The 16,023-nt window shown below is 47.0% G+C and overlaps 1 protein-coding gene across 5 annotated transcripts in view; it reads right to left on the reverse strand.

Moving 5' to 3' along the window:
* LOC119450539 (vesicular glutamate transporter 1) overlaps nt 1–16,023 on the reverse strand; it is a 223,390-nt gene that overhangs the window by 52,322 nt on the left and 155,045 nt on the right. For 2 of the 5 annotated variants that reach the window (XM_049665943.1, XM_037714034.2), the window contains exons 5-8: nt 14,504–14,618; nt 4,806–4,893; nt 3,665–3,751; nt 1,568–1,704 (exon numbers count right to left, since the gene is read on the reverse strand). In XM_049665943.1, the coding sequence (XP_049521900.1) occupies nt 1,568–1,704; nt 3,665–3,751; nt 4,806–4,893; nt 14,504–14,618 (427 nt within the window). The remainder of the gene's footprint in view (nt 1–1,567; nt 1,705–3,664; nt 3,752–4,805; nt 4,894–14,503; nt 14,619–16,023) is intronic. The other 3 variants (XM_049665940.1, XM_049665941.1, XM_049665942.1) reach the window with 3 other exon arrangements.

The following is a 16,023-nucleotide window of genomic DNA, read 5'->3' on the forward strand; positions in this document are numbered from 1 at the left end:
TCCTCTCCTCCACGAAAGCGCGTACTCTTCATCCTCCCTTGTCGCGCTCCTGCAACCACGCGTGAAGGCGCCTTGATGGGCTCTCCTTCTATGTATATCTCAATGTTGTTCTTTTCACCTTCTTTTTTTTGCTTTGTCTGTGTGCGAAGAAGGAACTTCGTTAAGTCGCGCGAGTGAGTCGTGTAACATGCATATCGCGGGTAATGGATATAAAACGCTGGTATAAGCCTTTCGATGAAAATGACGGGATTTTCTCCTGTACGATTTTCACAGGCGCCGTTGTAGAAGCGCCTGTTGCATGGGAGAATTGCGCATGCTAGGTGCTCCTACGTAGCGTGGCATTCGGAGGGCGTGAAAGAGAAAAAAATTTCTTGCGCCGGCAAGTCCAACGGACGAGTTTGCTGTTGTGAGAATACTAAAATACAAAAAGTGGTTCTCAGGTGTGCCATCAATGAAATTAGCGCTTGTTTGATTGATTAATTGACTAACTGATTGATTAATTGTGTGAAGGCGGGTTTGTGTGTGATAGAATGTTTTTAAGGTAGGTTGTGTGGTCTTAATGTCGATGTTCTTGACGCGTGAAACGGAGGAGCAAAACATGGTCACAAAGTTTGATCTCCACCACACCCGCACTTCCGTCTGTGCTTTAGCTTGTTTTACATGCATTGTAAGAAAGGAATCAGGGGCCAAATTCGAAAAATAAGTTCTTATAACCTTAGAGACCTTGGCTAATGACTGGCTCCCTGTTACGTTTGGAAGTCCCGTGTCTTTGCTGACAGTCTAGCGTACGAGTTCTCTCGTGAATACGAATGTAGATAAGCACTGCCACTGTAGTCAGTATATCGGGCGCATTTTACATTCCAACAAAACCGCCTTCCGATACAGCCACTTATATTGCTGACAGCACAGTTATCCAGACTCTTGTTGAACAGAAGTAGCAAAACTGCATCAGCGCTGGTAAACAATGGCGACGCGGATTATTCCGTCCCCGCGCATTGAACAGGGACGTGCAAACCTAAACATAGTTCCTTTTTTTGTTTTGTTTGCAGTCAGTGAGCATAGCGGCTGGGGAACCTAACACATAAACATAGTGACAACTCACCGCTTCCACAAGTACAGACACTTAATTGATTTTATTCATAGCCTCCGAGACGGGTGAGCGCAAAGAATGATCTGCAAAATCTCGAAGGTTGTGGTTTTGTTTTCTGCCACTGCGTCAGCCCGTGTACCGGCTATACGTAGCTGGACTCGTCACCGACATGAGACGAGTCCAGCTACACCCAGACTAGCGCAAGATCCGTGCGCTAGTAGGATAGCCAGCACCAGCACATGCAGACATAGACTTACGTGCACCACTCAGGCTCGCGTACGTTGGCCCCGGGTTGGAATCCCGGAGCAGGCCAAATTTTTGTTCACCTGCGAGGTTTCTTTCTGAGAAACCCATACGGGATTCCTTCGTGGCTTCGTGCTATAGTTCGGGTGGATGGCAATTTTTCACTTTCGTGTACATTGATACACCTTCGGGCTTCCGCAGAAGTGATTTGCCATGGAAAAACGGAATACTCACCGTGGGTGCCGTCTGAGTGACCTGCCCAAGGCTGTTCTCGATGTAGATGAGCTCCGCCTGGGTGATGGTCGGATGCCTGCTGGGCTTCTCGAACGAGAGCCACAGCCAGAAGACGTACCATATGGCGCCGAACACGCCTGCGAAATTCGAGGCGCGTATATATTACTACGCCATTCAACAGCCACGCGTGTGCGAGCGAAGAGTTTGTGCCACGCATTACGCGAGCAGGGCGCGACCTTGTGCCCACGGACAGAGTGCTCGCACACGTAATTACGGGACATGCTTACGCCATTTCGATGCCTCCACCAATCCAATGCCAACCACTGCACTCTACGAGCAACTAACGTATGGGACAGGAACTTGAAGGATATTGAAGAAGCTTGAAAAGGCTTTAAGTACCTGTCAGCGATCGATGGAACGGAAAATGATAGGCGTAGGGCTAAGACACGGGAAGATGGCAGTATGGATTAGAGACCGAGTGGGTGTAGTTGATGCCCTCTTTGAGATTAATACGAAGAAACAAAGCTAGAATGGTAATGCGATGCGCAGAGGATAACACCGGTGGTCTATGAAAGTTACACAATGGGTGCCAAAGCAGAGGAACTGTGCTGTAGGCGGCCGAACACTGGGGTAATTGTTTGAGGAAATTAGGAAATCGGCAGTCACACGACGGAGCACGCTAGTGCAAGACAGATTAATTCTGCAGTGGAAATGAAGCAGGCCGATTATGACCTTGATGATGATGATGATAGTGATGAAGATGATTTTTCTGCTTTTTTTGTGCTATCTCAGAAAGTGTTGGACGTAATCGTACGTTTCAGTGGTGCAGTGTGAGACAACTGCACGACTTGATTTTCTTTCACACAAGTGCAAAAAAAAAAAAAAAAAAGAAAAGTACGCTACGCGAAGCCCCACACCCACGTCCTCTTATATACCCACCCCGTCCTTTTACCGGCACTCTTAGTGAAGGGCTAATGCATGCTCGGTGCGAACAGTGGCTTACCGGTTCCGCATGACTGTGGAGCAGACGCTTTGCTACACCAGCATATATAACACAGGTTACTCAAATAGTAATAAAAAAGAAAATTGAACACCATACACTACGCGAAAAGTTCAACAATAGAGACAGCTAGGTGGTTACATTCAATGAAGCTTCAACCGTATGGAGCGTATTTCCGAAGAGTTTAGTAACTTTTAATTTAGGGTACCCGATGGCTGCGTTATAACTGCGACCTAAATATGGCCCAATTGTGAATATACCGAATCATCACATTGCACCGTATTGTGTATCACGTAATTTAAAGTACACGCGCAGTTCACTGGCGTATCCATAGAGTGCGCCCTGATCCCACCCGAGGCTTCCCGCTGGCAGTATATTGAACGTACAGAGAGAACTAACTCCGCCCCCCCCCCCCCCCCCCTCCACCTTTGCCACGCAAATCGCGCTTTCCGTACCGAGACACTGTTGGTTTAGTGGTTTATTTAGAATGGCAAGTAACGGGGGTGTATGTACTGAGAAGTACGTAGCGCTTAACGTTTGACACGTTTCACCTCTTGCAAAGACGTCATCAATTGCAGCCCCCAATTGAGACGTTCGTCAATGTCCTTTAGTGTTGCAATGAACTACACGAACTCAATTCGTGACGTATAAACCAGCACCACTGCGCAAGTGCTTCTTCTCAAAACTCCTCCATGCCTACATCACACCTGTTTTTCATTTTTTTTGCGTGCTTTCCCTCTTTGCACCGCAGACGCGTTGCAGAGCCCCCGCTACATCCACTCGGTGAAACAGCCAGACCAAACCCCGAGAAAGAGGCAGAAGAGCTAGACCCACTTGCTACACATGAGTGATTGTAATGGGATAGTCCTATCAGGTTAGGCTCATCGATGCCTATGATTGCACTGCTTCCGTGATCGGCCCAGTTTAGATTAAAATGCAGCCGTGATCGGTTCAATTTACTCGGCGAGACCCAAGACACGTCAAACTCCGGGAAAGTAGGCAAACCAAGCTTCGCTTTAAAGTATACCAAAAGCGTGCAGAAGTAACGCATCCCATACGTGCCGACTATCCACACCGTTGCCAGGGCGGATACTGACCGTAGAAATAGAAGCAGGCTTGCCATCCTACGTAGTCGGTGAGGATGCCCGAAAGGGGCATACCGACGACGGCACCGGCGTACGAGCCTGCAGAGAGGAGAAGGTAAAATTGCGAAGGTAAAATTTTAATTAAGAAGACAGGCTTCGCAGCGCTTTTGCATGAAAAAAAGGAAATAAGCAAGTGTAGAGGATATTTCAAGCTCTAACCCGGCTTCGTCTGGTGTAATTAAAGCCTAGCTAAATCCGGTCATCTCCACGTTATCATTCCTATACACACAATGGAAGACGCTGACCGGCGCTAGCAGGGATTGGCAGGCAAAAATTGTCTGAAACTAACATTTTGTCCGCAATGTGCGACCGCACAGAAGCAACAACGACTACGACGCCTGCTCTGGACTATTTGAAGATCGCTGGACTAGACTCAAGGCTTTGAGGAAACCACTGTGTTGTTGTATATTTGTATCTCTTCTTCATGCCCTCATAACCATCTTTCATCGCCCTTTTCTGTCGACTTTTCTTTTTTCTCCTGCGCAGAGTACAGCAGGCCAGAGCATGCTAGCTCAGGCCGACCTCTCTGCCTTTCTTATAAACTATATCTCTCCTCCAGAACATGAGCTCTTTCTCTCTGCCTTTTTTGTTTCGTGAATACATTACTTCTCTCGGCCTAGGCTCTGATACATCAGAAGGGTAGAACAGTTATGTGGACATTTAAGCAAATTAGGTGTTTTTCATATGCATCTATCATTTCCCAGGTATATCTTTGAGCAAGATGAATGAATGAATGAATGAATGAATGAATGAATGAATGAATGAATCAATCAATCAATCAATCAATCAATCAATCAATCAATCAATCAATCAATCAATGTAATATGAACATATATTGTCATTAGTTTCTGTGTCGCATAGTTACTACTGTTATTTTTTGTTCCGACGCAAACTTCCAAAGAAAACACTTTTAGCTCCGCCAAAGCGTGCTCTCGCCCTTCCCACTGTCTCTCGTTTATGTTTACTGCAGAATTTCGAGTGCATTGGCAAATAAAATAATGAATGAAAATAAAAGAAAGAAACTAAAAGAAAAAGAAAACAAAGTTAGAAAAAATTGCAAAAAAAAAAAACGCTCAGCCTTCCTCGTGCTCACCGCAGAAGGCTAGCGTTGCCAGACGACTCCTCTCCAGGGGCGGCGCCCAATGTCTCCAGATACCGTGGCACGCCGGATATGTCACGCCCTGCATAGCCATGACACAACAGGATCAGGCACATTGTATGGCACAATGTCAAGAGGATTGCTAGCAGTCGGATGAGAACGGATGTCTATATTTGCCCTCGAATGATAAAACGATTATATTCTACTTATTATATTCGCGAATCCATTTTGTTCGCTCTCCTTAATTGGCAGGAAGGAAAAAGTGGAGAAGGAAAGGCAGGGAGATTAACCAGTTTAGCACAACCGGTTTGCTACCCTACACTTGGGAGCAGGATGGGGGAGAATGAAAGATGGGGAGGAGAGAGAGAGAGAGAGAGAGCACATAGCACAGCTCACACATCGTCATTCTTTCGTGGTGCGTGACATCACTGTCAGCCGCTTGTCCAAGCCCGTTTCTTTAAAAAATCTAAGCAGTCCTTTCGTCGCCTTCAGCTGCGATGTCTTCTGTCGACGATATGTGAAAATCGTTTCAACTGACATTGGTCTATTGTCAAGGTGCGCTTAAACTCTCCTTAATTGGAGTGGCGCCATGACTGATTAAGAATAAAATTAGAATCACAACGAACGGAAGTTTTTATTGCGAGCTCAATTATATAGGGACACTTCGAGCGAATTTTCACCGTCGTCGTCGCCGTGAGGATCCGTTTATATTTAGGTATACGTATGCTATATGCTTACCCACGCCGTATATGCGGGTTATATTGGTACACTATTCATTCACTGAAGTTGCTCACACCAGGTCTTACGTGCGTGACTAAATTATTCCTCAGAATTTCGACAATGGCAGGCCGCAAGCAAATGGCACGAAACGTAACATTCGCAGCGCACGCCTTTTAGCTTAAAGCTTCTCGGACTATTTTATATTAAAAGTGCAAAACAATAACAGCGCTCAAACTTGAAAGTGATGTAATGTTACTGGCGCGGCTCTTTGTGCGCTGCGCAGTGGCGCCTGTGCGATGTCATTACAGGCCCTGCACGTCGTGTTAAAGCTTTTAAGGGTGCCAGAAATTTTGTTGCACCTGCGTATGTGGCGTCCGCGTTAGTTAGACCCGCGCATAGTTAGGAACACCGTCCGATAAGTTCTGTCGCAACGCTAAACCTTGTTATCGCAATCAGTGCTTCACCTTTCAGGCGGAACTGCCAATTTTAATTAACGCGACTAGATAAGTTGCGTTCCGGCGGATTTTCATACGGAATATTGTGCTTGTACATTCGCTCCGTTTTAGCTTGCGACTACGATATAAAGTTCTGGCTTAACGTAAATGTATTACGATCATCTTTAATACTGCGCTGCTCGTGTTATATGTAATCTTCATGACGATAATTCCCACTGAGTTTTTTTTTTCTTTTCGACGAAGACAGTAATACAACACAAATACTCTCTTAACGCGTTATGGGTGAAAAAAACCGAGCAGCGTCGCGGTTGTTCCTGTCTTAGTTGATGGCGTACAGGTAATACGTATTACGCATGGAGGCCAAAACGATTCCGTTGTTTGAAATACTATATCCGATGTGAGCGCACGAGCAGTATAATATGACCAAAGTGACTCCGGATCCACTGAGTTTCTGGCACGAAAGAATTGCTTCGTAAGAGCGCATGCGCCGACGAATCATCGTCGTGATGAGAAATACGGGAGCTAGAAGGCGCGTGCCAATGAAATAAAGTCGTTAGGAACGGACATCATCTGGCATTGAACTTCCTCTATAGATCGCTTTTAGAAATACTTTATACTTTTCTCTAAATATTAAGCGTGGCTTCTCGGTGTAGGCATCAACATCCCGTGAATGCACTCAACAAATATGCGACGTGGAATAGTGCCAATAATAATAATAATAATAATAATAATAATAATAATAATAATAATAATAATAATAATAATAATAATAATAATAATAATAATAATAAAACGGCGCATAATGCAATGGTAAACTCGGCGGTAATGCAGTTCCACTCAACGGGAAAGCTGGGGAAGTGCGGAGCAGTGATTCGCCGGTGTTTCTCTTGTGTTTTCCTTGTGTTTAACTTGTTTTATCCTGTGTTTATCTTCTGTTTAGCAATCCATCATCCGTTTTGACACCTAAGCTAAGGCACAACTGGTGGGAAACCGCCACGCACATGGAGCCGTAGCCTTAATTGCTGATGATAGAAGCGATTTTAACGAATTTCTGTTAATTAATGCGCTTAATGCTTGATTATTCCTGTATTTTAAATTATTATGAATCATGCTAGGTTATTTTGCACCCGTTTTGATCAATTCTGCACTTGTTTTGACCCTGTTTTGAGCACTTGTTTTTGAGCGTGATCACGCGACAGACGCCGACAGCCCGGGCCCCTAAAGTGCTTCGCACTTAAAACGGTCGTGTCACTCCTTTCATCACACCCGCGTCAGCTGGCTCGTGACAAACGACCCTCTCGGAAAATTATGTCCTCGAAAGCGATCGATCGAGGATAAGACCTCTGGGCTCATATGCAGCAATAGTTGCAATCTAGACAGTATAAATGACACGTTGAGGTTCATTGCGAACGCCACGGCCGGCAATATCGCCGGCGCGACTTTCTCTCCCGGCGACCCGTCGGCCTTCGATGAATAACGGCTGGTCGACCGAAACGCGACCCGCGCCGCGCTTATTTGCGCGATTACGCAAACATCTATAGATACAGCATGGGGGCCGCCGCAGGCCTAGCCTCCTCCTTCGTGTTATTCGTCGCGTCTTCGTCGTCCGGAAACAACCATTTTCCCTGATGCGATCGGGCGTGTATGTTGGTGCTGTCTCCACGGAGAAGACGACGACGCTTGGCCAGTCGAGCACAGGAGGAGGAGGAGGGGGGTAGAACGAGAGCGGAAGTAAGGCAGCGGAAGTTAGAAGGGGTGGGTGGAAGTGAATGGGGGGGAGGCCATCGCGCGACCGGCGGTGTCTACGCTGATTGCCAGGGGCATCCGTATCGTCCGGCGGCGTGTGAGACGGTGACGGGAGAGAACGCGCAACGACGTAGTTGCTCGCAGGAGCGATATGATTGCATCGCATTGGCCAGCCAGCTGCCCCACTCTCTCTCTCGCGGGAGCTTGTACGTACACACACTCGCTCTCGCCTAATTCGGTGCAGTGCGGCGAATAGTTACCGGTCGTGTCTGCCAGTCAGGAACGAGAGCCGGCTCCATGGAGGGCTCAGAGAATGAAGAAAGGCTCGCTTGCCTGTCGCGCGGTCGTTAATCCTCCGGGGTCCTTCCGTTCATCAAGAGTGGAGCACCGGAGGGATTAGCGGGGGTCGATAGACAAGCCTATATCATCTGGTTCTCGCGAATCCTGATTTGAGGACGTAACCCGCAGCTTTCGCTGGACTGCGCGGAATTGGCGCAGTCGCCTCGCTTAAAGCGCCTCGCGAGGAAATGCCACGGGTTCCTCTCTCGGCTCGTGAGTGATTGCATCCGCGAGCGTGGTCACCGCAGTGCTTCTGAAGATCGCTTCGCAGATGGACAAAGCTCTGAAATACCGCCATGCGGGGGTTTTCTTTCTTTTTGTCGGAATAACGATAGCGTTTGCAATGTGCGCAGTGTCGCAACTCGCATCCCTTTCTAAGTTACTCACGAAGGCTTATCGACAACGACACAGCAAGAAGTGCGCATGCGCGAGTGAGACGACGATATTCTCGTAAGTGCATCCATCACGGGGCGCCGTGCGAACTTTGTCTCATGCGCAATAGCTTACTTCATCCCGTTTGTTTGAACAACGCGGATAAGGCTGCTGCGATTGAATCAGTGCTGCGCTTGGTGAAGGCTAACAAGAAAATCGCGTCGCATTATATGACGTAAACAGACACTCTCGCAACCGCCGTGCAGTGCATGCAGTGCAGAAGAAATGAGAGAACAAGTAAGCGCCATCATCTAGTGTGTTGTTGCATCACTCCAGCGGATGCAATATTGTCAGCGTTTCCCCTCTTGTATTGGTTTTCGCAAAGAGGAATAATCAGGCTGACAAATTTACCGTGTGCTTGCGTTGTAGTGCACGTTTAAGAACCCCAGGTGGTCAAAATTAATCCGGAGCCCTCCACTACGGCGTGCCTCATAATCAGAACTGGTTTTGGCACGTAAAACCCCAGAAAGAAGAATAGCGGTAACACTCTCTTTTACCGTATACTTGCTTGAATAAACTTCCCCTGTACTGCTAAATTAGGTTTTCTCCTTTATCCTATTTGTGGTGGTGGAGAGTGCAATGATTGCCCTGTCTAATTAAAACATAATTGTGGGAGATAGGGTGTATATGGAACCTTACTGTGAGCAGTCAATGGAAACCGCTTGCCCGTCAGTTCGTCACTACGTTTAAAACGACGAGCACAGTTTTCCCAAGTTGTACGAAATTAGTTTTTCTCCTCTGCATTGCGAAGGGAAGTGGGTGGAGGGGGGGGGGGAGGTACGCGATAATAGGTAATTTATTTTTCCTTTCTACAAGAGGTAAGCTGTATATATGAAATTTCATCGGGGACCGTCACCGGCGTCTGCCTGTCGGCCCGTTCGTATATGACTACATTTAAAACGAGAAGTGCATAACAGGAATGTGTTGTCTCAGCAGCCCAATTACAACCACCCCACACGACACTGGATGGCCTTCGCGGGGAGGAAGACAGTGATCCTGCTCGGTTGGATCCGCGCGAGATTCTTGCTCATCAGCGAGGCGCACGGCAAAAGTATGGCGTCCCCCACAAATCTCTTGAAGTGGAAGACGCAGTGGACCTCCGTAGAATTCAAACGGGGGTCTATCCAAATTTATTGCGACTGCACAAAATTTTTCCTACTTTGTACGGGCACGATTGTCCGTGGTGTCGCGACTCGCCACCGACCCTCTACCACGTCTCATGGGGATGTAGTAAAGGGCCAGAGAAACTAAATTCTTTACAGGATAGGTATAGACTAGAAAGCTCTCCGGAGCAATGGGAGGCACTCCTCGCTAGCTCAGACCCGGAAGTGCAACTAGCGCTTCTGGGCCACGTCCGGCTGGCGGCAGAAGGCAGTGGAGCCCTGGACTTGGGACCCCACCCATCTAGCTCCTAAACCCCTTCCCTTTTACCTCAATAAATGTTAGTCTTCTTCAGCAGTTGTCTGCTTGCGCATTACTCGGACCGCGGCTTTCATTCGACCCTTGACGAGTGGGAAGTTATTGCAGTCGAGAAGAACCAGTATAGAACAAAAAAGTCTCAGTTACGCCTGAAAGGCGAAGCATCGATTGCGATAGCAAATTAGTATACATTTATATGAAGTAAGGATAGTAGTTTTATCGGCCCTATAAACTTGTAAACATAGGCTTACTAATTATATTAACAAGAATATGTCACCTGCGCCCAAGCAAACATGAACACATATCTCACTCGATGACCGCGGAAACTCGTTGTCAAAATGCTAGTGAGGAAGCGCAGCAGCAGCGACGAGCGAATTGACCTTCGTCATACACCTTCGACATACAGCATACGGCGCGCGACGATGTTATCGCACTTGGACTTTATACGGAACCTCACGGCGACGGCAGGAATGCGCCTGGAGTCCCAATATAATTAGCTATCGCAATAAAACAGCTGGATGAAATGGACGGATAAGAGGCGCCTGATGCAATTCATTTGGGTCAATCAGGGGACTTGAGCGAAACATTGCCCGGTTATCAGCGTGTGCGGGGCTTGGGTCGGATGGTAGCTGAGATGTTGGTTTTTATACCGCCGGCAATCGACTGTCATCCTTATCTTTGCGGCTTCCGTATATAACTATTTAATATTTTAAGCTTCTTGTTAGGTTTCCTACGATTAACCTTTCGTCGGTTCTGTAGCTGTAACAATTAGCATTTGTTTTCGGTAGCATCTGTTTTTCTGTTTCTTATCATCCAGGTAGTGAAGAGGCGACAATTAATTTTTAATGCGACAATTATGCGATTCATAGGAAGTTCTTTCACTGGCCAGCCTTCTTGTTGTAAATCGCATGTGCATCGATACGAGCATTCAGGAACTAAGCATAAATATTAGACTCCTTTGAAAAGCGTTGAAGTTTCTGGAAGCGTTAGAAAATTATTCTTTTCCTGTGGTGTAGAGAGAGAGAGAGAGATAAATGAGATGCGAAAGGCAGGCAGGTTAACCGGAAGGTAAATATCCAGTTTGCTACCCTACACTGGGGAAGGGGTAAGGGGAGACAGAAAGATAAAGAAAAATGCACACACCTAGAGAGGGAGATAAAGAAAAGAAAAAAAGAAAACACATACACACACACACAAAGGAACTCAGGAGCGTCACAGTCGTTCAAACAGGTCGCTTGACCGGAGGAACTTCAGTAGCGCCCTCGTCGCCTTCTGCTGTGAAGACCGTATCAGTCGGCATTCTAAAATCGTCTGCTCAGAAAGCGGCCGGTCGTCGAGGCGTGCCAACTCCGTTACGAGCGACTGTCTCTGGGAGCTGTAGCGGGGACAATGACACATGATATGTTGGAGTGTTTCCTCGCTGCCGCAAGTATCACAGGCAGCACTGTCGGCCATTCCGATGCGACAAGCAAAAGCATTCGTAAAGGATACTCCAAGCCACAGTCGGCAGAGAGCAGTTGTCTCGATTCGAGGAAGTCCAGATGGAATGCGTAGTCGGAGGGATGGGTCGAGGCGGTGCAGTCGAGTATGTTGGAAACCAGGTGTGTTCCACATGGCTCGTGTGGAATCACGCGCGATTATGCGAAGCTTTGTTACTGCATCGGCTCTTGATAGCGGGATGGGTTCCTTCACAGCATTTTCGTGAGCCCTCCTCGCAGCTTCATCGGTCTGTTCGTTGCCCATGATGCCGCAGTGGCCTGGGAGCCACTGAAAAGTGATGTCATGTCCTTTTTCTGCCAGTTGGTGACAAAGGTGCCTTATTTCCAGCACAAGTTGGTCTTGTTGTCCACGACGTAGAGCGGATAGCAGACAATGCAGGGCGGCCTTTGAATCTGTAAATATGCTCCATCTTCGTGGTAAGTCTTCGTGAATTATGTTAAGTGCGCAGCGAAGTGCAGCAAGCTCCGCCGCAGTCGACGTTGTCTGGTGAGAAGTTTGAAACTGAAGGGTCACAGCTTTTGCGGGGAAGATTACAGCCCCTGTAGATCCGTCAAGAGTTGTCGAGCCATCAGTGTAAATGTGAAAATGGTCCTTGTATGTCTCGTGCAGCATGAGGAGAGATAGCTGCTTGAGAGCTGGGGACGAGAGTCCTGCTTTCGTTCGAATCCCTGGTACCGAGAGTCGAACTTGCGGACGAGCCAAACACCAAGGAGGTGATAGCAGTCTCTCGGCAGGCGTATAATCTCGAGGGAGGCAGTCATGGTACGCCGATATCGCCTGGCAAAAGGAGGCATTGGGTCGGTCATTCGGCAGAGTGGCGAGGTGATAGAAAGGGGAGCGGGCAATGTGCCTGATGTGTGCTCTGAGCACTTCCAATGTCATATGAGTTGTCACTGGGTAATCTTGAGCTATTGCAATTGTTTCCGTTGTCGATGTGCATCGTGGCAATCCAAGACAAACCCTTAGTGCCTGTGCCTGAGCACTTTCGATTGTGCGGATGTTGCTTCTGCAGGTATTGCTCAGTACAGGTAAGCTGTATCTCAGATATCCGAGAAACAGTGCCCTGTATAGTTGTAACATTGCGTGTACTGACGCTCCCCACGTTTTCCCTCCAAGAAACTTGAAAACGTGTGAAATGGCCATTAGGCGCTTCTTCAGGTAGGTCACATGGGGACTCCAGTTGAGGTCTCGATCAATGATCACCCCTAAGAATCTATGCGTCCTGGTGTAACAGATGTTTTGCCCATTGATGGATATGGCGTAAGGAGTCATTGACTTCCGCGTAAACGCGACCAGCGCACATTTCTCAGGTGAAATCTGGAGGCCTTGTTCGCTGAGATACGCCGATATTGATGTCGCAGATTTTTGAAGTCTCGCGCGCACCTGAGGACGTGTTACACCTGACGTCCACACGCAGATGTCATCGGCATACATTGATATGTGGACAGCATTTGGTATGCGTTCCACGAGACCGACAAGAACAAGGTTGAATAGTGTGGGACTCAAGACGCCACCTTGAGGAACACCACGGTATTTGCAGTGTAGAGACGTCGGACCGTACTCGGTCTGCACAAAGAATGACCTCATGTGTAAGTAGTTGTGGGTCCACCGGTACACGCGGCCACCAAGGCCAACCGATTCCAGAGCATCAAGTATGGCATCATGAGCAACATTGTCATAAGCTCCTTTTACGTCCAGAAACATAGCGACCGATAATCGTTTACATCTCTTTTGATGTTGGACGTACGTGACCAGATCGATGACGTTATCGATGGAGGAGCGGAGACGTCGAAAGCCGGCCATAGCATTTGGATAAACTTGGTAGCGTTCCAGGTACCACTCTAATCTGGCAAGGATCATGCGTTCCATCACCTTCCCTACGCAACTTGCCAGCGCGATTGGGCGGTATGACGCGAGCTCGAGTGGTGACTTGCCAGGTTTGAGGAGTGGCACCAGGCGGCTTGTCTTCCATTCTTGAGGAACGTTTCCATCCTGCCAGGATTCATTGAATATATCCAGCAAGGCATTTCGCGCTCGCTCACCCAGGTGGCACAAGATGCGGTACGATATGCCATCTGGTCCAGGAGACGACGGCCGATTACACAAAGCAAGAGCCGCATCAAGCTCCTCGGTGGTGAAAGGCAAGTCCATGCGTGAGTCCCGTGTATGCGGCTCAATGCTATCCGTACCAAGGGGGCCTGTGTAGGTTGATTGACCTGCAATCTTTCTGCAGAAATCTTCCGCTACCTCGATGTCCTCTCGACGTTGGAAAAGTGCCAAGGCTTTGAATGGCACGCGTTGTTCGGGAGACGTACGTAGGCCTCGCACGGTTCTCCATATGTGAGAAAGAGATTTTCGGGGGTCTAGGGATTCACAAAATTTTGCCCACCGTTGAGATTCCAGTTTGGCCATTCGGCGCTGGATTTTCTTTTGCGTGCGTCTGGCTATTCTGAGATCATGGATGGACTTAGTGCGTCGGTATCTTCGCTCGGCCCGCCGACGAATCGCACGGAGTCGCTCTAACTCCACGTCGTATTCGGAGAACCTTGGATTGCATTTCAGCGTGCACATCGCATTCTGTGTTGCCTCCTTGATAGCTTGCTGAAGGCCAGAAGGGAGACCGTTGCGACAAGCTTTTTCCATGCTGGTTTCGAATGTAGACCAGTCAATTCGCCGGATTGCGTTTGGCGAATGGCAGCTGGCCAAACCCTTGATCTTAAGGTAACTGGGGATATGATCACTCCCATGTGTCTCAATGTCTAAAAACCACTTTACATGAGTAGCCAAGCGACGTGACACAAAAGCCAAGTCTAAGCAACTGCTGTATGATGAGCCTCGTAAAAAGGTAGGGCTCCCATCATTAAGAAGGGACAGTCCATGGTCAGATGCGAATGAAGCCAATCGTCGGCCGGTTGCATTAATTTTAGAGCTTTGGTGTAAGTGTTTTTGGTGCAAGTGTTGTCGAATATGATTAGCTCCTCACTCATTCTACGTTCACTAAAAGCAACTTGTATTCGACTGAAATGCCTCAATAGAGAATTGAGACTCCGAGTTCCACTGACATTGTGATGGTCGACTCACCTCAACGAGACCCTGGAGAATCCGGACCATCATGACCATTGTGAAGCCAATTTTGGCCGCTCCAGGAATGAGCATGTTGAGGAACGCTGACACGGCTATTGCGGTGCCAAAAACCCTGCGAAGTAGGAGAAAAAAAAGAAGAATTAGGGGGAGGCCGTGAAGTTCCGGTCTCGTGAAACAATGTTCACTTCCCATGGCCTTTAGATTTGCACTTGTCCGACTTGTGTAAATCCTACTCATTGAACAAGAAGGCTCCCAAAACGCTGCCATTTATAGGGTACTTATATCAAATAAATAATTAGCATCGTCACGTGTCCCTTAATAGAAGCCATAGAAATATATTCTGGTGATCGGCTGCTTGCGTAAGCAGTTCGTTTAGGAAGAATTGGTTCGAGCGTAGGATTATCTGTCAATTGCCTCTGCAGTAAATTGTAGCCGAATCTTTCTGCAACTCCGCCAACTCTCGCCCACTCTGCAGTGAGTTCTTACTGACATTTGTTTTATGCAAGATAATTGTAATAGAGATCGGTATTGTAACGAAGGATATGAGTTTTGTTGAGCCTGTCTGTGGTACCTGAAAGTAAGTACTAAAGCGTCGGCTTAATGTAGCGTGGGACATGCATACCTCGCACATGCGTTTATTTGGTGATAAATTAGATATAAAAAATTATCGCCCAATATCGATCCTCTCTGTTTTTTCAAAAGCTCTTGAAAAAATTATTCTAAATTAGTTGTTTTCATTCTGTGAAAAATACAACATAATTTCAAATGCTCAACATGGTTTTCGTAAAAACAGGTCCACTGAATCAGCTCTTCTCGGTCAAAAAGAATTTATATTGCAGAACTTCGAACATAAGCTATTAACAATAGGCATATTTGTCGACTTTACACAGGCGTTTGACCATATTAATCACAACATTTTATTCTACAAACTAGAGAAATATCGAATTAGAGGCATTCCACTTCAATTATTAAAATCTTATCTTAATAACAGACGCCACTTTGTATCTGTAGGCCATAATACAACGGTAACCAAGGAAATATTTTGTGGCGTCCCACAGGGTAGCATTTTGGGTCCGTCGCTCTTCAACTTATACGCTAACGATATTACTTACATCTACGAAAAGGCAAAATTTATAATCTACGCAGATGACACAAGTGTTTTCATCTCGTACGGTTCTTGCACCAATTTAATTACTATGGCAAATGACTTCTTGTGCAGTCTATCCTATTGGTCCACAGAGAACTGTTTAAAAGTAAACACGGCTAAAACCAAGGCTGTAATTTTTCATACCAAAGGCATGAGTCTTCCATCAGATCTAACATTAGCGTATAGATCTACAAATATAGAACTTGTTCTTTCTGCAAAGGTGTTAGGGGTACACTTCACAAGTACTATGCAATGGGACGACCATGTAAGCTTTGTACTCCAAAAACTTAGCCACATAACAGGTGTTTTAAATCGCTACATATATACTTTATCCGTCTCCGTAAAATTATTAATTTATAATGCTTTATTT

Source organism: Dermacentor silvarum, chromosome 4 (genome assembly GCF_013339745.2).
Source record: "Dermacentor silvarum isolate Dsil-2018 chromosome 4, BIME_Dsil_1.4, whole genome shotgun sequence".
NCBI classification, from domain to species: Eukaryota; Metazoa; Arthropoda; class Arachnida; order Ixodida; family Ixodidae; genus Dermacentor; species Dermacentor silvarum.